This window comes from Amphiura filiformis, chromosome 4, assembly GCF_039555335.1.
Source record: "Amphiura filiformis chromosome 4, Afil_fr2py, whole genome shotgun sequence".
Taxonomy (NCBI): Eukaryota; Metazoa; Echinodermata; class Ophiuroidea; order Amphilepidida; family Amphiuridae; genus Amphiura; species Amphiura filiformis.
Genome location: NC_092631.1, coordinates 8,510,984 through 8,535,501, shown reverse-complemented (window position 1 = coordinate 8,535,501; position 24,518 = coordinate 8,510,984). Strand labels below are relative to the sequence as shown.

The window sequence follows — 24,518 nt, the reverse complement described above, 5'->3', positions numbered from 1 at the left end:
AGCGTACTGAAAATGCCTAGCAACTGTCCATCAAACTGCCGGCCGTGAAATGACTTCACTTTTTGGGATTGAACACGAGTGTCACGGCCCTGGCGCAAATTTAATATCCAAATCAATAGACATTTGGAAATAAGCATTTTCGTGGATATCTATTTAATCATACATGATATAATCAGGACATGCCACTTTACGTGTGCGTCAAATTGACGTTCGCGTTTGCGCGATACACAAAAGTCTCACCATTCGGCTATGCCACACCCAGTAAAAGTTTGAGACTTGACCAATGTGATGATTCGTTCCTTGTACAATTTTGGCTAGGAAAGAAGGATTCATCTTATTGGTCACAGATGAAGTGTTGTCGAAAATCTGTTCATAATTTATTGTCGGGTTCATTTCTGCATAAATACCACTGAATATCAGTAATATCAGTCACTAGAAACTACCGACATAACCAGCATAAGTTAGAATATATTGGTTTTGGACGAAAAACCCGAATCGCCTCTTTATACTTCGTTTATCGGTGAGTGCCTATTGCATTAATTTATAAGTAATATTAACGGCTCTGGTAGCAACGATCGGACAGTATTGTTTGTGGGACATGAGAGCACATAAAATATATCAAATTACATTCTGAATACGAAGAATGTCCTTCTGATATTAAATAATTTTGATTTTTTGAAATTCGCGATAAATACACATTTTATGGCAAATGATTAAAAATTGATATTTTTGATATTTAACAGTACACGAAGTGAACTTTATAAATCTAATGGTTTTTCTCACTATACATGTTATATTTTAAAAATAATTTGTGGTGTTGTTTGTGTATTTGTGATTCTTTAAAATGCAATATATTTTGTAATACTATTTGCCAAAGGCCTGAATTTATTTAATAAAATTGAACTTGAAAAAAAAATGATATGTACTTAAAGTGTATGTAGCTGGGATGAAAAGCCGACGATCAATTGAAAAATTTGACTTTTCGTATTGAAGATATAGATTTTTTCCCCAAAATGTGTATCTTCAATATGAAAGGTCAAATTTTACAATTGAGCTATGGCTTTTCATCCCAGCTACATATCATTAGATTTATAAAGTTTTCTTCGAGGACTGTTAAATATTAAAACTTAAAAAAATGTCAAATTTTAATTTTATAATTTGCCATAAAATTTGTATTATGTCGCAAGTTTCAAAAAAATACAAAATTATTTGATGGCGTGATTGGGGCTCGAGCAAACTGGCATATGAAAATATTAAGAGAGAAAAAATTAGGACTCAGCGGGGATTGAACCCCGGTCGCTGGATTACCGGTCCAGAGCTTTACCACTGTACTACCTGAGTTCACAGTCGGTACTCGGGCAATCTCAACTTAAGTCCACATGATAACTCTCTCATAGTGTCTCAGCGGCCAATTATATTTTAATAATGAAGAAGTAGGCGGCCTATATGAATTGCATCGTTTATTTCCGATCCTCGCATATATTAATTTGTGTTTCGCATTGTCTAACGCCCTGCCAGGGTGAAGCATTGTCTTAAGCCCTGCCAGGGTGAAGCATATAGGCCGCCTCCTTCTTCATTATTAAAATTATTTGATATCAGAAGATCATAATGCAATTCGATATGTGTGATATTATTTTTGGCGTAAAACATCTCGGCTTTGCCTCTACTTAAAATAATGATGTCACCTGTGTTATATGAGACGGTAGATGCACGACAGTGGTTAAAGCAACTATATCAAATCTGCCGCAGAAAGCGCAGGTTTAGCGTGATTCTGTAGAACGCTAAATTATATCAGGAGCGTACTTGATATATTGTGAAGCTCCAAAATCTTTCTTTCTCCTAATGCTTCTTAGATACGCACCATTTGACTTCGGAGGGGGGGGGGGAGTTTTTTTTCTAAATCTTAACTATTCTTATTTTAATTTTGTTTATTTCAGAAAGGTAATCCATACTACCAGCATGCGGTTGTTTTTGATAATTTTGTTGGTGTGTGTATGTGGAATTACCGCTAAGCGGCGAAATAAAGTAAGTACAAAGTACAATCCTGGCGGAAATCTTTATACATTAGCATATCTTGATCTTTGTATAACAATACCTGAAAATGCACACTCAGCTTAGGCCTACACTTGCCCCTTCACCACCCCTTCCTATCTGTCACTGCTGTCAGATTATATGTAGAAATGACGATGTCTATGTTGTCCAAATCAACATTGCATTACTGGAGCGGGAAAGGATGTTGGACAATTTACGCCTTTGTCTGGTGACATTTTTCCGCCATTATTTTAAACGGGATCCTGTCCTACAATAGGACATTTCCAATGTTATACCGCGAATGATAGCTACTAAAATTCTAAACGTTTACAATCTGCTCTTCCCCATGACAGATCTGTAGCTACAACCCATCAAACAAAAGTTTACTTATTTTTTAATCAGTTTGTATAATTATGGTAAATTGTTGTGTGTTTGAAACACAGATGGCGCTTAAATCTGGTTGACAACTGTACAAGGGGTAAACACTGGTATAAAGGTATTAAAATATCAGAAAAGGAGTAACATGACAAGGGTATTTTCAAAAACCTTTTTATTAATGATATGTAAGGAATAACTTATATTTGGCTAAATGAAATTAGAAATTAATGTAAATAGCGCCCTCAATTTCCGCACAAATATACAGTTTATAGAATACAAATTACCACAAAAATGCAGAAAAAGATGAAAAGGATACGAAAATCTATGTTAAAACAGCTGAAAACATATGTGTAAATGTTAGTGTGATACAGGGTGTATCAAAATGATTGGTACCGGGCTATGTGACAATTTCAAAAATATATCAAAAATATAAAATTGCTAATTAATATAGTTTTTTTACAATAAATAGAAAGGATCATATGTTAACTTATCGATCTAATAATATGAAGATGGTAGGTTGATGCATCTGGGAGCTATTGTCATTTAAACGAAGATCGACGTAATCATGGTTTTACTTACACAACACAAAATGAATAGGTTCACTGCTTGAACTATTTATTGCATTCATGCTCTTCAATATCTTAGTCTACATAACATAAAATTGCTTTACACATGCTTTTAGAAAGACAGTTCCTGAAGTCCCTGCCTTACGAATCTGGCAGTGTGAGGTGAAGCTCTATCTTGAATGAACTTAACACCTGGGATGGATCCATTCTGTAACTGCCCATATCAAACTTTGAAACATTGCAAATTATAGCAAGTTTGCATGGGATACTCCTTGCTCTTGGAAACTGTCTTCTAAATCTTCTCTGCACTCCTCCATAGCTTCGTGTCAACCATTGATTCTTTACTATGAAAGCATGCTGAAGTGTGGAATACTGTGGAGCCATTCCAATAACTTTTACCAGGTCTAACCTAACCTACACTGTCTACAGTCTATAGCCATTCTGCCACACCATCTACTTTAATAGTAACCTCAATACTACAATTTAAATTACCGCCCTGGAAGCCGTTGATACACAAACTTCTTTTACCCCACCTAAATTATTCAAGTCAATAATATTACTCTCAACCAATGATTAGAACATTTATATAATATTATGAATGAAGAAATAGGTAAGGGAAAAACTAAGCATTTCCAAGATTTTCAACATATCATTCACACAAGGTATCTGTAGCAAAATAGAGCTTTGAAAATGGTGCGCTACTGATCCAGCGTTGCGATGAAAAGTGTGAAAACACCTACTTTCATTTAGAATCACGTAACTTCTGACAAGAATGTGCTATCTTGATGATCTAAAATTCTTAGAGAAGATAAAACTATTATAATTACAAATATTTAAACAATTAACCCCAAACTGGTACATAAAATAGTAAAATAATTCGGCAAAAAATGAAAAGTCGTCGGTACCAATCATTTTGATACACCCTGTAGCTGTTGGTATTGTCCGGGTCTAGATAGAATTGAACTTTATATGTTTTGTTAGAAAATTTAATAAATGATCACATCAAACAACCGTAGTAAAAGGAAAAGTTACCCGGTGACCATCCGATGACCATTCGGTGGTTATCAGAAACCTTTCGGGTACCTTTTCCAGAGTTATCCAAAAGTGCCCGCTAGCGGATACCTTGCGGATACCTGATTAAGTTATCCAAAAGTTTTCGGGTAGACATCCGGAAGTCTCCCAAAAACTCAAATATTTCAAATGAGTTACCCAGAAGGTTCCCAGAAACTTAGATTCTTTGCAGGAATTACCCGGTGGTTATCCGCTTTTAATTTGACCTTGAAAATAGCATTAAGCATCTTAAGAATGCATTGTGGTTGGATATATGGTCAAAGGTCACTGAATGAATTCAAAACGGAGTAGCTAGTTGTTGGCAGTTGGAATATATTTGTGCAGAATATTCGTTATTTGTGGTCCAAAATGTATGGATGCTGTAGGAATTATAAAGCATTGAATGCTTGATTTCATATGACAATGCAGGTAGGAAAATGTGTATGAAATGATTTGTATTGATGCAGTCTTTACACACTATGTACCTAATATATGACACATTCGAATGTTTTAGTTTATATCTTTTCTAGTAAATCATACATGATTTTGACAGTAAATAATGCCAATTAAATTTACTAATCATCAGCTAATGTGTCAACTAACTGATAAGCTTTATGTTAAGCTATTTGTTGTAAATAAATTATAATATTTGATATAAAAATTATAGGCTGTGTCACTGATGTGATCACATTTAGCATGTTTAGGTACTGTAATACATGAATATATGCTGATATCATACAAATTTGGTTGTAAATTAATTGAAAGGTATGCACCTTATAAAGGTGTGAACCAAATTAAATCAGAAGAATATTTTTGTACAATAACTACAATTACATTGTACACTTTCAAGTTTCTTACAGCAATAGCCATGACTGCAGAGTTGCATTTCTCCAAAAACTACAATTCAAATAATAAGCTAAATTGCCTAATAAATTTGTGCATACTCATGAATTTGTATTTCTGCATTCCCAAAAAGGTCAACAGGAAGTCTCAAAAGAGGTCACCAGGTCTATCGTCACCAAAAGTTATCCGCTAGGTCCCCGAAAAGTTATCGGGTGGTTATCCGCTAGTTCCCCCAAAAAGTCATCGTGTGGTTACCACTTACCCGCTAGTTTCCCAAAACAGTCATCGGGTAGTCGTCCGGTACCTATTACCTGAAAGGTATCTACTATGGTCTCCCAAAAATTTATCGGGTAGTCACCCGCTACCTATCTAATTTACATGTAAAATTTGCCGGTGTCTACCCGGTGACTATCGGGAAGTTATCCGAAAAGGTCTCATTTTTTGAAGTACAAAACGTTCATTGGTTCTTGGTAGTTTGTATGTATCTCTTCTGATCTGATCATTCTCGTTGGTATACAAAGGAATCCTAGTGACCCAACGTCATTATCTGGGCTAATTCAAATATTCTTCGACAAATGTCCAGTTGAATACTTTTTTGACTCACCCTGTAATATGACTTAAAAGTCATATTACAGGGTGAGTCAAAAAAGTGCAATAGGACAAAGAAAATAATATAGTTTGCTATATCCGAGAAGTCATCTTATTCTAGAATCATGGTTCAACAGCCCTATATCCTACACAATATATATAACCTAATCAGTCCAGAGGTCATACCATAAAATCTAGACACCGTAGATATGACAAACTATATATATTGTGTTTCATTTTGTCAAACCGGATAATTTGAGATCATTTTCAGTGCAAATTAATAGAGCATTTTGAAAATTTGACCCATATACAATTCTGTTTTAGGAGCCAAAGAAAAATTTCTGTTATAATTTGCTCAAGGGTGCCATTTTGGCTCTCGGCTGATTCTGAATCTACACAGCCCTGGTTGTTACTAAAAAGAAAAGAATTGCTGTAGTACGCAACGTCACGCTTATACTGGGTCTTCAATGACATTGGATCAAAAAGGATGGAAGTAGTTTATCATAATCACTGATTTGAGACGAATTGGCAAGCATAGGCGTAGATCCCTGGACGGTGAGGGAAATCTCCGCAATATTGTGATAGGGGGTTCCCCCATGTTGACAACTGTGAGTTTCTCACCAAATTAACCTAATTTTTTGGCTTAAATTTTCGCGCACTTGTCATTCCTACCAACCATGCGCAAAACTCGCATTTTTTGTTGAGGAGTCATGCAGAGATGCCATGGGTTTTTAGACGAACAATAAACCATCTCGATGAATAAACCTTGCAGTGCGTCGCATGTGACTGTATTTATCGATAGGCGATCAAAAAAGTCATGTGTAAGGGAACAAACCAAAAGATCGATGACGTCCTATAAACGAAACTAGTTTCGTTTAGGGGGGAGGGGGTAAAAATACTCGATTACGTTTGTACAAAACATGATGCAGTCATGTCTACAGTAGAATTCATCTCGACCTTTGCAGGACTTAAACCCCATTAAAAGCTATTAAACCAAGATAACACTCATTGAAACAGCTCAACGATTAAATCGGATCTTCTCTGGTTGTGCACATGTGTCTGTTTGACATGTGCGATATCGCAATAAAGCTGGTATTATAGCTTCAGTTGGGTAACCGATTATAAAGGAAACGCAAGGAAACAATGGTATGTGGACCTTTGTTCATGGCCTGCTTTTTGTTAACCAGCATTCTTGAAAATGAGCAACATAATGATTGTTGACTTAACACGGTTTGGAAATAATTTCTTAATATTTTTGGTGTTATCTGTCGTTTACATATCCTTCCTAAAACATAAAAGTGCGACCCTCTCCAAACACCTAAATTAGCTAAAAATTTAGGACATGTTACAAAACTATATTTTCTAGAATTTCAGAGAATAGTTTAAATGTAGCTTGTACCGTTTTTTTGTGGCATCCTTCAGAACGGAGCGGTCCGTTACCAATATAGCTCAATATTTTCGGTCAAATCTCCATTCAATTAACACGGGGAGTTGGCTAGCTATGAGCTAGCTATGCTTTGCCCTCACTCATATTCTACGAAAGTGCGACTATTTCTGAACATCTAACCTAGCTGTAATTTTAGGTCATGTTAGAGAAATATATTTGCTAGAAGTTTGGAGAATAGTTTAAATATTGGCCGGTTATTTTTCACACAGTGATGTTAACTAGGCAAATGCAATATACTTCTAACATACACTATTTGTAAAGGTCGCGCGTCAATGGTGAGAGCACTGTGTATTGTGTATAGGAAAACGGACAGTAACTGCAGTATGAACATCGGTCTGAAGAATGTGTCATTATTATTATTATATCAAAAATTTCAACATTTCATTATTACGTTTCTGGCAGGGAGGGAGGGTGTCGGCTGAGAAACGAAACTAGTTACGTTTATAGGACGTCATCGATCTTTTGGTTTGTTCCCTAAGCGACTGAAGCCCGGGGACTGAAGCAATATCCGTTTGAGTGCGTTGTTGGCCACACTCAAACACATGAGAACCGCTACAGACTTTATGGTGGATGTATAATATTCGAAGTAACATGATTTACTATTCCCTACGATAATTCCTACTTTTAGGTCCGATTTCTCGAAGCTTGGCTAGTGGTCAGGCTTCCTAAGCCAGCAGGCTAACCCTACCTATGTTGATCCATTTTATTGATTCATTTATCTAGGTGATGTAAGATGTGAAATTACAAGTACTGGTATATAGGACTAAATGGGCTTAAGCTTGATGGCTTATGAAGCCTGACCTCTAGCCATTATTCGAGAAACCGGCCCTTAGAGGTATGGCGGACACAATAGGATGGCGCTGCACGAAGTGGGTAAAGTCTTTTGAATTTGGTGGATTTTACCCAAATTGAATACTGCTCTCCTATTGTGTAATTCTATTCCCAGTAATGTTTAACTTCTAGTATAATGTAGATGAGATGAGATAGTGTTTTTAATCTCATTTCTGTATAAAACATGTTTAACTTATATGCTTGCAAATGATTTTTTTCTTTTTGAACATTCGTTTTCATTTTTGTGTGTCTTTCTATAGTTTGCCGGAATGGAGGCAAAGTTAGAAAAGATCATCGATTTGAATTTGTGTAAGTTTTGTTTCACGAAGCTGGGAACTTTTTATTTTGTTTGATCTATCTGCAAGAAACAATAATAAAACATAAAGCAAAATTAATCTAAATTATTATATATCTTACAAGTTCAAAATCATGGACATCAGCTATAACCCTGGAAAAAGTAAAGTAAACCCCTAGAACTAACTACGAGGGGGTATCAAAAAGTTTTAGAAATCGTCCAGAAGTGAAAGAGCTATATCAATGAAATTTTGTCAGTGCAATCACTGGTCCTTATGTACATTATGGTCCAAAATGGTCTCATAAGTATGTATGTTTACTTTTTTTACAGGTGGCACTAGATGCCAATAACCCACTGCCCCAGTTACTACGCATAAACTGCAAGATTGAGAAAATTGAGGCAAGCAGCATTATTAAGATCCTGCTTTTGAAGGGTTGCAGTGCCTAGAAAATTGATGATGAAATGAAAGTTATCTTCGGTGGTGATTGTGATATGTCACTGTCGGTTTTTGGAAAAGGAATTTTTATTTCATCACAGATTTTCTGGGCACTGTAACTCTGTTATTTTTGAGAATAGAGTTGCCACGGTCAAAAATAGATTTTCTTTATACTTTCATATTTGATGCACCTTGACCTCAAACTAACACACACGGGATAAATTTGGGAAAAATATCCCTGTTGCCATGGTAACAGGCAAATTTCAATTTTAGGCCTATTTTCACAATTTTTGCATTTTTCAGCAGTCAAATTGTCAAGTTTTGAAGCCAGTGTTACTAATATACACAATATATATATATTTTTTTCTTTATAAGGTATGAATAGGTCAAACCTTAGATGCCGCAATGAAAGTATACAAATAATCACCAGGTGTCATGGTGGGTTATACCATTTATTTGAAATAGGGGTGTTTTTCAATTTTTTCAAAGTATGAAAATATACCAACTTTGTATAGCTCATAAACCATATGGTAGTGTTCCAATTTCAACATCGACCACAGCATGTTGAGATGATACATTGGTCTTATGAAAAGTTACATTTGAGCTTGGGAAAACACATCTGTATATACAGTGTTGCCAGACATTTTCCTATTTTTCGAAATTCTACACAAATCTCACCTTAAGTTAAATGATGTGAAAATGAAACATCATCCTTTCAAGGAACATTTATTAGAAAGAGAGTTTTTATTCATATCAAATTTGATCAGTTATAATGGTCAGTGTTGTTTTAAACCACATGGGTGTTGCCATAATTGGGGTTTTATTGTGATTTGTGGATATTTTCAACTTTTTCATAAAAATACCAAAATGCATTTCTATAATAAAGAAAGAAACATGGACCTCGTCATGTTGAGATGATAGGCCTTATGAAAAAGTTATTTTGATGTGGGGGGGGGGCGGGGTAAGACATCAGTTTATACAGTGTTGCCAGATAAACCACATGGGTGTTGCCATAATTGGGGTTTAATTGTGAGGTGTGGATATTTTCAACTTTTTACAAGTCATAAAAATACCAAAATGCATTTCTATAATAAAGAAAGAAACATCAACCTTATCATGTTGAGATGATACATTGGCCTTATGAAAAAGTTATTTTGATCTGGGGGGTAAAACATCAGTTTATACAGTGTTGCCAGATATTTTCCTATTTCAAATTCAACACAAGTCTCGCCCTAAGTTGAAAGATATGAAAGTGAAACTTCACCTTCATACGGAACATATCTTTTTATAGGAAGAAAGTTAATTTCATATTCAATTTGATCATCTGGGATGGTCAGTGTTATTCTAAGCCATATGGGTGTTGCCATAGCTGGCGTTTAATATGACAATTTAGATATTTCCAGCTTTTTACAAGTCTTAAAAATAGTACACATCCTTAAAATTATAACGGTGGAATGAACGCAATATTAAGGTTAAAATTACCCTAAGAACACTTAGTATGTGAATTTAAATTTTAAATTTGAGTTCGGAAAATATTTCCTTCTATACAGTATTTACTATTTATATATTTATATGCTTGTCTCGGCCTCGGTGGTGAATTTTGAATATTGTATTGTATTATATTACCACTGGAATTTGTCTGTATTGTATATTCTTATTGCATATATTTTTTTTTCTTTGTACTTGTATCATTATTGTACTGTTTTTATTTGCAACGCATAAAATGTTAAAATAAAAGCCCGATTTCGGGCATGAAATACAAAAAAAAGTATTGCCAGTTATTATCACATATATTCAAAATTCAACGTATGTCTCACTTTAGGATTTATATTGTTTAAATCGTTGCCATGAATAAACCACATGGATGATGCCACTATAAATGGAGTTAATAGTGAAAGTTATAGCTATAGTATTCCACTTTTTCACAAAAAACACCCAAAAAGCACACAAATTTGTCCTAATTTGGCGCTTTTATGGGCACTTTTGCCTTAATGCACCCAATTTGGCGTATTGTCTCCACTGCAAACCCACCAATCGACATACCAAAATTGCTAAGGTCCCCCCAAAACCGTGGCACATCCCCGTATACGTTTAACCAGGGAGAACCCCCTCCGGGGTCATGTCATCTTTTTCTACTTGAAACGGATATTTCCTCAGACAACTCTTATCAACATTTGGTGATTTTTTATTTTGCTTTAACCCTGCAAGTATCTGCAAAAGTGTTCATATAAATCTCCTTCAGTCTTGAAAGCTTAATTTTAGTTAGCTGCTTCCTTTTACAAGCTCATACAAATTCATGTCATCAATGAGCAGGGGATGCTTGAATGATAGAGAATTAGCAACAATATCATGCAACATTTCAATGGTCATTTCTTCTTCAGCATGACTTTAAATGTCATACTTTCGACTCTCCTGCGAGCTCCTCTCGGGAAAAGTAACTGGACATTAATTTGTCTGGCTGTGAAACGGTTCTGTGCATTATTGTTTTTGACTATTCTCATATCTTTCGAAACATTTGCTGGATCTATATAGTTTTTTGCCCATTTCTTCCCCATATCTTTTTTGCAAGTATAGTTGGGATGTATGCTTTAATAATATGGGGTAGGCGTAATTTAAACATTATCTTATACTCTTATATGCATCTTTTTGCAATGTAACAATCTTATGTTATTTTTATTTATTTTAGCCTAGCTAGTATGTGTATATTGGTAAAAAAAATTATGGCTTTCATGTATATTTTAAAGTATACATGTTTGATGTTTTCTGTGTTGTATTTTAAGGGGTTGGTCACCCACCTTTGCACAGTATTTTTGTCGGACCTGAGAGCACATCAGACATACCAAATTGCATTTTAAATACGAGGAATGTCCTTCTGATATAAAATAATTGTGATTTTTGTTTAAATTCGCGATACAATAAAAATTTTAGGGTAAATTATGTATATTTTTTTTTTTTTTTGTTGACATATTACAGTCCTCAAAGTTAACTTAATCAATCTAATGATGTGTATTTAAAGTGTATGTAGCCGGGATGAAAAGCCGACCACTAATCAATTAATTAATGTTTATTGAAAAATTTGACCTTCATAGTGAAGATATAGATTTTTTCCCAAAAGACCTACATTTTTAGGTGTTTTGGTGAAAAATCTATATCTTCAATACGAAAGGTCAAATTTTCATATGGACGGCTTTTCATTCCAGCTACATACACTTTAAGTACATTTCACTAGATTTATACAATTTACTTTTGAGATCTGTTAAATTTCAAAAATATCAATTTTTAATCATTTGCCATAAAATTTGTATTATATCGCAAATTTCAATATATGTCTGATGTGCTCTCAGGTCCACAAAAAATATGCGAAAACGTCGCTATTTGAAACCTTATGACTCACATCTCACCCTAATTATGGCAACACCCATGTGGTTTGGAACAACACTGACACACAACTGATCAAATTTAATATCATTTAACTTAAGGTGAGACTTGTGTTAAATTTCGAAAAAATAGGAAAATATCTGGCAACACTGTATAAACATATGTTTTCCTCAAGCTTAAGTGTAAATTTTTCATAAGACCAAATATGTATCATTTCAACATGGTGAAGTTGATGTTTCACTTTTACATATTTTTAAGGAATGCATACCATGGTATTTTGGTATTTTTAAAACTTGTAAAAGTTCAAAATAACCACACCTCGCTATTTAACCCTAATTATGGCAACACCCATGTGGTTTGGAACAACACTGACCATTTATACAACTGATCAAATTTAATATGAAAGTACATTTCTTTCTATAAACTTTCATTTTCAACCTAAGGTGAACTAGTGCTGAATTTCGAAAAAATAGGAAAATATCTGGCAACACTGTATAAACAGATGTTTTTCCCCAAGCGCAAATGTAAATTTTTCATAAGACCGATGTATCATCTCAACATGATGAGGTCGATGATTCATTTTCACATCTTTATTTTAGGAATGCATGCCATTGTATTTTGGCATTTTTAAGACTGAAAAATAGCTGGAAAAGCTAAAAAAAAAGCTGGAAAAAAAGCTCAACATACGTTGAATTTTGAACATATGTGGCAATACTGTATAGAAGGAAATATTTTCCGAACTCAAATTTAAAATTTAAATTCCACAATAATTTTAAGGATGTGTACTATTTTTAAGACTTGTAAAAAGCTGGAAATATCTAAATTGTCATATTAAACGCCAGCTATGGCAACACCCATATGTCTTAGAATAACACTGACCATCCCAGATGATCAAATTGAATATGAAATTAACTTTCTTTCTAAAAAGATGTTCCGTATGAAGGTGAAGTTTCATTTTCATATCTTTTAACTTAGGGCGAGATTTGTGTTTAATTTCTAAAAAAGTAGGAAAATGTCTGGCAACACTGTATAAACTGATGCTTTACCCCCCCGATCAAAATAACTTTTCATAAGGACAATGTATCATCTCAGCATGACGAGGTCGATGTTTCTTTCTTTATTATAGAAATGCATTTTGGTATTTTTATGACTTGTAAAAAGTTGAAAATATCTACAAATCACAATAAAACCCCAATTATGGCAACACCCATGTGGTTTAGAACAACACTGACCATTATAACTGATCAAATTTGATATGAATAAAACTCTCTTTCTAATAAATGTTCCTTGAAAGGATGATGTTTCATTTTCACATCATTTAATTTAAGGTGAGATTTGTGTTGAATTTCGAAAAATAGGAAAATGTCTGGCAACACTGTATATACAGATGTGTTTTCCCCAAGCTCAAATGTAACTTTTTCATAAGACCAATGTATCATCTCAACATGCTGTGGTCGATGTTGAAATCGGAGCACTACCATATGGTTTATGAGCTATACAAATTTGGTATATTTTCATACTTTGAAAAAATTGAAAAACACCCCTATTTCAAATAAATGGTATAACCCACCCTGACACCTGGTGATTATTTTTATACTTTCATTGCGGCATCTAAGGTTTGACCTATTCATACCTTATAAAGAAAAAATTATATATATATTGTGTATATTAGTAACACTGGCTTCAAAACTTGATAAATTGACTGCTGAAAAATGCAAAAATTGTGAAAATAGGCCTAAAATGAAAATGTGGCTGTTACCATGGCAACGGGGATATTTTTCCCAAATTTATTTCATGTGTGTTTGTTTCAGGTCAAGGTGCATCAAATATGAAAGTTTAAAGGAAATCCATTTTTTGACCGTGGCAAACATTTTAAAAAAATTCTCCAAAATAACAGATAATGCCTCTTAAAATGGAACTTAATCATGCTACATGCCTCAATTTTCTCCATTTTGCTGGTTATGCGGTTACATAGGCAGGTAGTGACATCTAGCTCCTGTAAAAAAAAAAGTAAACATACTTATGAGACCATTTTTGGACCATAATGTACATAAGGACCAGTGATTGCACTGACAAAATTTCATTGATATAGCTCTTTCACTTCTGGGCGATTTCTAAAACTTTTGATACCCCTCGTATATACACTTTACGTACATATCATTAGATTTATACTTCGAGGACTATTAAATACAAAAATATCGATTTTTAATATGAATTTGCCATAAAAGTTGTACTATATCGCGAATTTCAAAAAATCGTGCAACTTTAAAAAAATCATTTCGACTTTTTCAATGTAATGATACTTATTTGAGCAGTTTATATATACACACTGCTACACACAAGAAATGGTATGATAATAATGTTGTAAAAGTGAAATTCAAGTGAAGCGATTTTAACTAAATATGGACGTTTGTTAGGGAGTCTATAAAACGGGGACCCCACAACGGGACCCCTTAAAATCACCCCATACAGCTAATGACAATTTTCTAGGGAGTTTCCGTTTTTGGGGTCCCCGTTTTATAGATTGACCCAGGTTAATCTGTAAAACGTGGACCCCCAAAACTACTGACAAATTTCTAGGGAGTCCCCGTTTTTGGGGTCTCCGTTTTACAGATTGACACAGGGTAATCTGTAAAACGGGGACCCCAAAAACGGGGACCCCTTAAAATCTCTTCATAATGTTAAAAACGAACTTTGAGGGGGTCCCCGTTTTTACGGTCCCCTATTTACAGATCGACCCAGGATAAGCTGTAAAACGGGGACCCCTACCCCCCCCCCCCCCAAAAAAAAAAAAACGGGGACCCTTATAATCACCCCATTAAGCTACTGACAAATTTCTAGAAATTTCTAGAGGTCTCCGTTTTTAGGGTCCCCGTTTTACAGATTGACCCAGGTTAATCTGTAGAACGGGGACCTCGAAAACGGGACCCCTATTTTTTCTCTCTATTTTACAACTGATGAGTGTCCAAATCTCAAAAATGTATTCACTGTATCGTATATACTAATATTTCAGATCGGAAGATATAACAAAATTTTGGGGTCCCCGTTTTTAGGGTCCCCATTTTCCAGATTGACCGAGGGTAATCTGTAAAACAGGGACCCCAAAAACGGAGACCCCTTAAAATCTCTTCATAATGCTACAAACCGGTTTTTGGGTCCCCATTTTACAGATTGCCCCAGGGTAATCTGTAAAACGGGGCCCCCCAAAACGGGGATCCTTTAAAATCTCTTCATAATGCAACAAACGAACTTATACCAAACTTTGGGGTCCCGGTCAGGGTCCCCGTTTTACAGTTTGACCCAGGGTAATCTGTAAAACGGATACCCCCAAAACGCGGACCCCTTAAAATCTCTTCATAATGCTACAATCGAACTTATACGGTATATTTGTCCAATATATGTCAGGGTCCCCGTTTTACAGATTGACCCAAGGTAATGTATTACTTTGTTTAAATCCCACAGATACTGCAGTTGATCTTACTGGAGCTACTTGTAGGCAAAGCAGTACCACCCACGAGGGTGAGCCTGCTCGTGGTATTGATGACAAGGCTGATGGCCTTTGGGGTAGTGCTGGCTGTACACACACAGGTGAGTTAACTGAAAAGATTTGCAACTTTAATTTGGTTTTGCTATCGTCAAATCTATATCTAACATTTTTGTGGCTTTTTTTATAGTCAACGTATAAAGAACCCATGGAGAACCTTTCTTGCTCCATGAGAGACAAAAAAGGTGTACGTTATACAATTTTTTCTGCGAGTGTCCTTACGTTCCTTCCATCATTCCCTTTCTTTTCTATTTTCCCTTTTTTTTCTCATGTTTTTCTTTTCTTTTCTTTTCTTCCTTCCTTTACACTTTTATTTCCTTCCTTTGTTTCTTTCTTTCTTCCTTCTTTTCTTCTTTCACGCCATCAACTAGAAAATTTTGACATAAAGCGTAATATATACCGACGCGACGGGTAGTGATGTACCGACGCGTCGGGCTTCATGGGGGAGTGGGCAGTGGCGTAACGTGAGCCATTTTATTGGAGAGCATCGCCATTTGGGGCACAGGGCCTGATTGGGTGCACTAAGCTGTTTTTCGACAATTTTCCTATGGGATTTTTCAGATATTTTCAAATCGATTGGGGGCACGTTCACTTACGCTAAGCCACGAGGGGCGGCGCCCCTATGTCTTCGCCTGACGCGTCGCTATAATTCAGACATTATTATCTCCATCCCTATACAGTTTCTAAACGCCATATAATCCATTTACATGAATTTGCCTTTTATTTCATAATTTTTTGAACAATGATGTGTACAGTTGAGAATAAACTTTTTGTTTATTTGTTTGTGCATCTTCAGCCAATGAAGCATATCCATGGTGGGAGCTAACCTTACCTACAAGCACATGCATACATTCTGTGTCTATCCTCAACAGGAAAGACTGCTGCAGTAAGTGTAATATTTAGGGATTCAATCATGTTTCACCGGACGCGAGTTGCTTTGTGAGCAACGGTGAAACATGATTGAATCCCTTTCAACAACGAAATTAAGCTAAATAGTATAATTCACGTAATTAAACAGGAATGTTATTTTATCATTGCCACTCATGATGCAGTTTTGTCTGCAGTAGAATTCACCACGACCTTTGCAGAACTTAAACCCCATTAAAAGCTATTAAACCAAAACCAACTATGTTAAATCAGATCTTCTCTGGTTAAATCCACACTACACATGTTTCTGTTTTACCTGTGCGATATTGCAATGAGCTGGTATTATAGTTTCAGTTGGGTGAACGATTATAAAGCACACGCAAGGTAACAATACTTGTGGGCCTTTGTTTCCGAAATGAGACAATATTCTGCATATTGTTAACCAGCATTCTTGAATACGTCTGTGAAGATTATTATTCATCCAGGTAGTAAACAGTATTAATATTAAACTATAATCTAGTCAACTGGACTTACTATTTTTGAGTGGGAAATTTTCACGTCCAATCCTGATGATTAATATTAATACAGCATTCTTGAAAATGAGAAACATAATGGTTGTAGACTTAACACGGTTTGGAAATAATTTCTTCATTTTGTTTTAGGTGTTATCTGTCGTTTACATATCCTTCCTAAAACACCAAAGTGCGAATATTTCCAAACACCTAAATGTTACAAAACTATATTTTCTAGAATTTCAGAGAGTACTTTAAATATTGGCCGGTTATTTCTCACACAGTGACGTTAACTAGGCAATGCCCATATACCTATAACATACACTCTTTGTAGAGGTCACGCGTCAATGGTGAGAGTACTGTGTATTATGTATTGGAAAATGAACAGTAACTGCAGTATGTTACAAAAACGGTGATTTCTCTGTTGATATCAGCAATAAAACTACAGAATAAAACGCCAATACCTGCAAAATATTGAATTCAACTTGTAAACGTGCATAGCACATAGACATATCACCTAGACCTATGAGTGCCCATCTCTAACCATGGCAGTAGGTGAAGCCTCGTATACAAGGTGATTTTGGTCGGACGCGGAGGTTGTCATGATGGGACAAGGGGTGTGGTTGGTTGAAGGGTGGGGTATTAGAGAGAGTTTGGTCCAGTCTGGTGGTATTTTAGAGAGAGTGAGGGTCTGATGGGGTATAAGAGAGAGTGAAGGCTTGGTAGGGTATTAGAGAGAGTGTGGGCCAGTCTGGTGGTGTTTTAGAGCGAGTGAGTGTCTGGTAGAGTATAAGAGAGTGAGAGTCTGGTGGTGTTTTAGAGAGATTGGTGGTCTGATGGGATATAAGAGAGTGTGAAGGCTTGGTAGGGTATTAGAGAGAGTGTGGGCCAGTCTGGTGGTGTTTTGGAGAGAATGAGTGTATAGGGGAGTATAAGAGAGAGTGAAGGCTTGGTGGTGTATTAGAGAGAGTATGGGTCAGCCTGGTGGTGTTTTAGAGCGAGTGATTGTCTGATGGAGTATAAGAGAGAGTGAGGGGCTGGTGGGGTATTAGAGTATGGTTAAGTCTGGTGGTGTTTTAGAGAGAGTGATGGTCTGGTGGAGTATAAGAGAGTGTGAGGCTTTGATAGGGTATTAGAGAGAGTGTGATCCAATATGGTGGTCTTTTAGAGAGAGAGTGATGGTCTGATGGGGTATAAAAGAGAGTGAAGGCTTGGTAGGGTATTAGAGAGAGTGTGAGCCAGTCTGGTGTTATGAGCATTACATGTATATAAAATGAAAGCTTTTAAACAAGGGCTTTCACATGGTGCTCACCAAGTTTTCGTTTGTGAATAGGGGAAGGGGGGTTAGGTATGGTCACGGGCATAGATATTCGTGCCTGGTCAAACACAACTGTGGTTTCTAGTTTGAATTCTTCTACACACTCGCTATGAAATGATCAATGTAATTTTGCTAGAGTTCACTACCATTCGCAAGATGCTGTAAACTACCAAATCGCAACAATTTAAAATAATTGCTAACCTTAAGTTCTTCTTTTTTTCAGGGGAACGACTGGCTGGTGCTAAGATTTACATCAGTGAAGACGAGCCTAATCACAGCACACGCGATGTTGGCACTCTCTGTAATACAGTGTCTGACAAAGATGCCACTTTAACAAGTGCTATAGCGTATCCCTGTGCATCTCCCATTGCTGGCAAGTACATCACCATCCAGCATGAAAGTGAAGAAGCTCGTATTTTGACCTTGTGTGAAGTAAAGGTGACACGGGGAAAAGGCTGCCAGAAAGAATCTTAATCAGATCGAGGAATTATATTATTGCATGTAACATTTTCTTGTGGTTCTTTCGGATCAAAATTATTTAATAATTTCTTTGTAGTACTTTTTATTAAGATCTAAACCGGGGATCTAAATATCTTTGGTATGTCAAATCCCCGATCAGATCTTCAAAAAGCATGATGGCCCAACCAATTTTGTTGATACTTAAAGCCATAATATACGATCATATAATATGAAATTGGTTAATTTTTTTTCAAACCTAATTTTATGCTGTATTATTTTGTTTTTACAAAATGTCCCAACTTTACACCAAATGGAATCAGCCAAATTCGTTGTTGTTTGTAAGCAGCAATTTTGTCATAAACTTGTAATATTACAGGTTTATAGAACTCACGTTATACGACCAAATAGCCAGCGGAGTTTCTGTCACTTGACTTCGTTATTTCGAATTATAATGGACAGAAACCCCTCCTGATTATTTGAGCATTGGGCTATTCCAGATGTATTCCGCACCCCCCCCTATGGAAGACACTGCCGGAATTCGGGGCTAAATTGACAGCCGGAATTCACATGTCAGGAAAACCCCATGGAAGACACTGCCGGAATTGTGGTAATATGTCTATTCATGTAAATGTAAATGTCTTCCATAGGGTTCCAGCTGGAATTAGAACATTTTTTGTTTCCAGCCAGAATTTATGTAAATGTCTTTCATAGGTTAATCGAGATGGTGATCATAAGTGAAGATTCTGCTGGAATTGGATCATTTTTACCATTTTCCAGCCGGAATATTAAGAAATGTGAATGTCTTCCATGGGCACATCATGGCCTTTCACAATCCCCACTCTTGTTTTTTCGTTTATTTTAGCAGCCGGAGTTTCACCTAATCTCAATGTCTTCCATACCCTCTGGAATTCTAGACACATCTCAATTCCAGCTGGAATTCTATATTTTTTTTAATGTCTTCCATGGGGGGGGTGCGGAATACATCTGGAATAGCCCATTTTGGGTAAAGAATAACCAAATTAAAATTTAACGGAAATCGTACATTATGGCTTGAAGCAAAACATGTTATAATTTTAAAGGAAAATAAACAGATTTCTTTTGTTGTTTTAGAAACACCCAGTTATTCATTGGTAGTATTGTGTAAAACAATATTAAATCATGTGACCAAAATAGTTAAAGGGGCCGTGTCAGGTAATTCGGGAAATAATTATAATTTCAGCACTAAAAAGAATTATGTTCAGCACAATTTGAATACATGATAATCAACGATTTCATGAAATACCATCTCCTCCTGAAATGTGTTATTCTTTAACTAAGTGACAAAGAATAACAGTGTGAGTATATGGTCAATTCCAGCGAAAGCGGACAAAATTCTCTCTATGTTAACTTTCCACTTTAAAATGTCATTAATAAAGGAAATCACGTTATTGATGGAGCATATCATGTCACGTCCAATGTGGTCTCTTTGTGCATATAGGCCTTTACTAGCAAGTCATACCAGGGGACAAGTTATGATAGCTTAAATGAATTGGCGTTACCCACGAATTCAAAGATAAAGCATATATGTCATTGAATGTCCTTCAATCAAAATGAAATTATTACCGTTAGAAAGACGTTTGCATGATCTCTCATCATATGTAAAACTATTGAATTCCACCTAAGTTTGTGGACTCTAGAGGCCATTAAGTCAATTTGGCTAATAATTTTGTTACCCGCGTATCAAAAATAAAATGATCGTTCTGAAAAATGTTAAGTGAATATGCCATAAATGACTATATCATGAAACGAAGTTTCGTTCTATAATTCTGAGGTCCAAGTGATTATTTTATGCAAATACGTTTTACCCATAAAATTCCATAAAATCAAATTTGACGTTACCCACGTATCAACTGTTACCCACGAGTCCAGCAAATATAATTGCCATAACTTAAATTAACATTTAATGACTTTGGACACTGAATTTAGTTTGACAAGCGCTTAAAATTGTAAATCGTAAAAATACGTTCACCGCTTTAAAAAGAATCTACGACGGTTTAAACTTTTGTTACCCACGAATCCCAAATAGATGCTAACCTTGAAAAATAAGGAGATTGTTTATTTTAAGTTTAAATCAGCACATATTCAAGCCATGGGTATGCTATAATTTTGACAGTACTTACAGTTTATACACCTAAGAAACGCAAACCCCAAACGGTACTATAGTACTTATAGCTTTACCCACGAATTCGGCGTTACCCACGAATCCAAGGATTTACTCGTAAATTATATGTTTCTTATGCATCTTAACATTTTGAAAACATGCGAAATAGGTTCCAAAACAGTCCTGTTTAATAGCGTCCTCTTGAAGGTATACTGAAGCTGCATCATGAAGTTTTGATTGATTATCCTAAATTACCATTTTTTTTGTAATTTCAATTGGTTAGAGAAACGGGAATCATTGAAACACAATGGAGGAATAACCGCATGGTGGTTTCCAACCTTCTGTAATATTTTCTATTTTGCCGCTTACCAATACATACCTTCAAATATGTGTTACCCACGAACATTTTGGTTACCCACGAATCCCTACTTAAATTATAGTTAACAAGGTATTGATAGTGTTTTAGTTCATAGGAACTGTCAAACACGAGTTAATAGAATATTGCTGCATGAAAATATGGAATGATTTTACTAAAATAATAATATAAAACTGTTTGCTCTGTCTATTTGAATTCGGCAACTTTATTATTCTCAAAATTTTTATACCCAAAATGCCATAATGATCCATTCTAAATATTCCATGTAGTCTGTATTTTGATTAAAATTAATTTTAGTGCCATTGCAGCCTGAATTATTGACATACGGAAAAGTATTTTTTATTTTTATTAAAAAAACTTAATAGGAATTGCTATTTTCCAGACGCTGTTACCCACGAATCCATCCGAGATCCTCATCCTGCGACGAGATACAAAATCTAACTTTATATTTATATGAAGCATTTATTCTAATCTTTCGAAATAATACAGTAATGTTAAATGACAGCCACTTTGGAAAGAGTTCGAAGAATTGACACAATCTTAACTGTACACCTGGTTCTTTCTTAAAATTTGTAATAACCAAAATATTTCTGTATAGATATATGTAATAAAATTCTATTTTACGTTCAAAGTCTTCACCGATTTCTAGTGTATATGAGTCACACATAAAATATTGAAAGATATTAAAGAAAGTGAAATTTTATGGCGTACAACAGGTGAAAAATGCTTGAATTCGTGGGTAACATGCATATGCGCATTTAACACTTTATTTGGTCTGGCAAGAAAAGTTATTTTTCAATCCGATGGCACTTCCACCTGATGATTCACTAGACATGATCGTCTCATTTGATAAGTCTAGAATTGAAAAGGAAAACATTTTCAAAATGGCCCCCAGAGAGAATTTTGGCCCGCTTTGGCTGGAATTGACCATATAGAAGGATTTTTGTTTGTTTTGTTTACTATTGTATATTAATTCTTGGTAACTATGTTAAGCCTTACTAACTTTCAAATTATCTTAAAACGGCATGTAAGGGGCTCTGCAATAATTATGTCTCCGCGAGTGATTTATATTGCGCTACGCACAGGCCCAACGCCTGGACGTTGATCCACAAACCTCAGCACACTTTACAAAGATGGTCTGCCAAAAAAGGCTTGCCCCTTCTCTTTTACCGAGCAAACAACCTCCTCTCCTTTATACATGACCTATTAATTGTCTAATTATGTCATGCGAGCGCATGTATTTTGCATATTTCAACGTTTTTCTAACATCTTCTACAGCTAATTAGGGTGTAATATGGAAACGGTGCACAAAAATAATTCCAAAAATTTCTTGTCCCCCCTTTCAAAAACTGCGTACCCTACTCCATCCCCAGACACCACTCCGGGGTTCACATAATTATTGCACCACCCCTATAATACAACATTAATAAAGGTTAAAATAAAGTAGCAATAGCAAAAAAAATTGTGCGATCTCATCATTATTTTTTGTGTAATTGTCTGTGTAAAGTCTGTACATTTTAAAGTACAAAATATCCAACACCAAAATTCATGGATCTTACAAATGGGGCAAAGGTCGTGTAACCAAGTTATGGTGAACATACTTTAGTTCTTAGAGATTATTTGAAGAAAGATGGAATATAACGTTGGGCGTCTGAGTTATTACAATGTGTCGGGACATGTTCTATCTTATACTGAACAGACTATAGTTTAATAAGCTCGTAATCGGCGGGCCTTATAACATCGCGGATTAATATCAATATATTTTATTTTGAGAATTGTCTTGTGATATCTCGCCAGAAGCCCTATACTATGTCAACTTCCTTTAACACACAAAATAAAGACCGGACATGGCAACTAATAGTACTCTCAATGTGGTTCTACTTTTCGGCGTAGTGGTAACAACCTAACATTTCTCGCCGATTTCGAGCTGATCAAACTTGGTAGTAAATACATACTATACTTTGATCAGTTCGTAATCGGCGGGAAATGTTAGGCTTTTACCACTACGCCGAAAAGTAGACCCACATTAAGAGTGCTATAGTTGACCTGTCTGCTCTACATTTTGAGAGTTTAAGAAAGTAGACAAAATATATGACGTTAATAAATTCGTGATGCTTCTGGCGAGATGCCACAAGACAATTCTCAATATAAATACAGCACTATTGTTTGCCAAATAAAACAGCTGAATCCTAATCCTTTAGTCGGTTCCAAATCGCTCATGTAAATAACGCGCTAAGAAATTGAGAATACAATGATTGAACATTTTTCTAAAAAAGAGGAAAAAATAAACCATAATCAGAAGTGTTCCTTATTTCATTGTATGACTTTAAAGCGTTATCTTTAAGTCTGATTATAACTTTTGAGAATTAAACACAGTAAAAATATTCTTTTGCAATGTCCATCATAGTTTACAGTGTGTCTCAATAAAAAAGTAACCCAACGTCGACCATTTTTTTCTCGACATTAGTAAAACTTAATATTCACATGCCTACACTGTCACAATACTGGTTCCGTAAATACTTGATGGAAAAATGGTGAAATTATCGTTTCAAATCAAGTTTGTCCATGGAAATGGAAATCCCACACGCTAAAAGGTTAGTGTTTTTTATGATTCACTGGACGTTCAATCATCATAATAGATCCAATCCTTAAACCGAATTTCAATGTAATTAACATTTTAGTTAAGGGATCGGTTCACAGTATTTTTGTGGGACATGAGAGCACATCAGACATATCGAATTTCATTCTGAATACGAGGAATGTCCTTCTGATATCAAATAATTTTGACTTTTTAAAATTAGCGATATAATGCACATTTTATGGAAAATTATTAAAAATTGGTATTTTTTATTTTTCACATTTAATAGTCCTTGAAGTAAAACTTATAAATCTAACAATAGCTGAGAGGAAAACCCCAAAAGACCTAATTTGTTACGTCTCTTTTGAAAAAAATGTATATCTTTAATACGAAAGTCAAAATTTTCAAATGATCGTCGTTTTTTCCCCCAGCTACATTTACTTTAAGAAAATACCATTAGATTTATACATTTTACTTCGAATACTATTAAATGTCAAAAATATTCATTTTATAAATTGCCATAAAATTTGTATTATATCGCGAATTTTGAAAAAAAAATCAAAATTATTTGATATCAGAATGCAATTTGATATGTTTGATGTGCTCTCAGATCCCGCATAAATACTGTGCAAAGGTGGGCGACCGACCCCTTAAATGGCTAAAATTGGACAAATGTGGCTCCTGCCATACCACACGCCTTTAAGGCATTTATTCAAGGTACTACGACTCGACACTAATAAACATAAGGATTCTTTTTATATCAAAACAAAATAAAGAAAAGATAAAGAAAATGCATATTGACATTAACATAAATGAGCGTTTGTTTTCAACTCAACAATACTAGGATCAGAAAGAGCACCCGGATGTTAACTTAAGAGGAC

The 24,518-nt window shown here is 35.3% G+C and overlaps 1 protein-coding gene across 1 annotated transcript; it reads left to right on the top strand.

The window, feature by feature from the left end:
- Window positions 1-445: 445 nt before the first annotated feature.
- Window positions 446-19,881, top strand: LOC140150527 (fucolectin-1-like). The gene is made up of 6 exons (XM_072172558.1): window positions 446-520; window positions 1,938-2,025; window positions 7,995-8,043; window positions 15,306-15,431; window positions 16,184-16,273; window positions 18,308-19,881. Exons 2-6 carry the CDS (start codon window positions 1,960-1,962, stop codon window positions 18,556-18,558), a joined length of 582 nt encoding a protein of 193 aa, XP_072028659.1. The 5' UTR covers window positions 446-520; window positions 1,938-1,959; the 3' UTR covers window positions 18,559-19,881.
- The last annotated feature ends 4,637 nt before the right edge of the window (window positions 19,882-24,518 follow it).